This window comes from Calidris pugnax, unplaced genomic scaffold (genome assembly GCF_001431845.1).
Source record: "Calidris pugnax isolate Ruff unplaced genomic scaffold, ASM143184v1 scaffold371, whole genome shotgun sequence".
Classification (NCBI taxonomy): Eukaryota; Metazoa; Chordata; class Aves; order Charadriiformes; family Scolopacidae; genus Calidris; species Calidris pugnax.
In genome coordinates this window covers 352,335-353,157 of record NW_015091373.1, presented here as the reverse complement: position 1 = coordinate 353,157, position 823 = coordinate 352,335, and the positions used below count along the sequence as shown (strand labels likewise).

Below are 823 nucleotides of genomic sequence, written 5' to 3'. Positions count from 1 at the left end.
GGGGGGGGGTGCGACAAGGAGGGGGCTGTCACACACACCCCCACCCCCCATCGTGGGGCTGGGCTCTCCTGGCCAGGCCTGGCCTTGGAGGGATCTGCAGGAATGGCCCATGTGGGGCATTTGTGCTGGTTAATTAATTAATTGGCCGCTGTTTGCACAAGGCTTTGAAGTGGAAAAGTGCCACAGCGGGGCGGGCACTATCAGTTGTTTTTATCTGGTGACACAAAGCCCTCCCAGGGCCCGGGGGGGGAGGGGGTGATTCCCTCCTCCCCCCTGCACCGGGATAAGCTTCCAGACCCGGGGGCTTGGGGCGGGGGCGATGCTGAGCCCCCGGGCTGGGCAGGGGAGCCAGCCTGGCCGGAGCCAGGGACCCCCGTGGGGACCCTGGGGACTTGTGACCCTGGGAAGGGGGGAGGCTGAGGAATGTGGGATCTTGGGGCTTTGGGGAATAGGAATGTGGGGTCTCCCCCCGGGTGTGAGCCCCTGGGGGTGCAGAGGCCGGGGTCGCAGGGATGTGGGATCTGGGGGGCGGAGGAACCCCGGGGAGGTGGATGCCGGGGATGTAGGATGTGGGGTGCAGGGTCCTGGGGGAGGTGGGACCCCGGGCATCTGGGGTGCAGGGTCCTGGGGGAGGTGGGTCCCAGGGATGTGGGGTGCAGGGTCCTGGGAGAGGTGGGACCCCGGGGATGTGGGGTGCAGGGTCCTGGGGGAGGTGGGTCCCGGGGATGTGGGGTGCAGGGTCCTGGGGGAGGTGGGACCCCGGGCATCTGGGGTGCAGGGTCCTGGGGGAGGTGGGTCCCAGGCATGTGGGGTGCAGGGTCCT

The 823-nt window shown here is 68.5% G+C and overlaps 1 protein-coding gene across 1 annotated transcript in view; it reads left to right on the top strand.

Moving 5' to 3' along the window:
* The first annotated feature begins 102 nt into the window (after nucleotides 1-102).
* Nucleotides 103-823, top strand: part of SLC50A1 (solute carrier family 50 (sugar efflux transporter), member 1) — a 3,222-nt gene continuing 2,501 nt past the window's right edge. Inside the window, exon 1 of the mRNA XM_014961224.1 lies at nucleotides 103-111. Coding sequence (XP_014816710.1) covers nucleotides 103-111 — 9 coding nt within the window. The remainder of the gene's footprint in view (nucleotides 112-823) is intronic.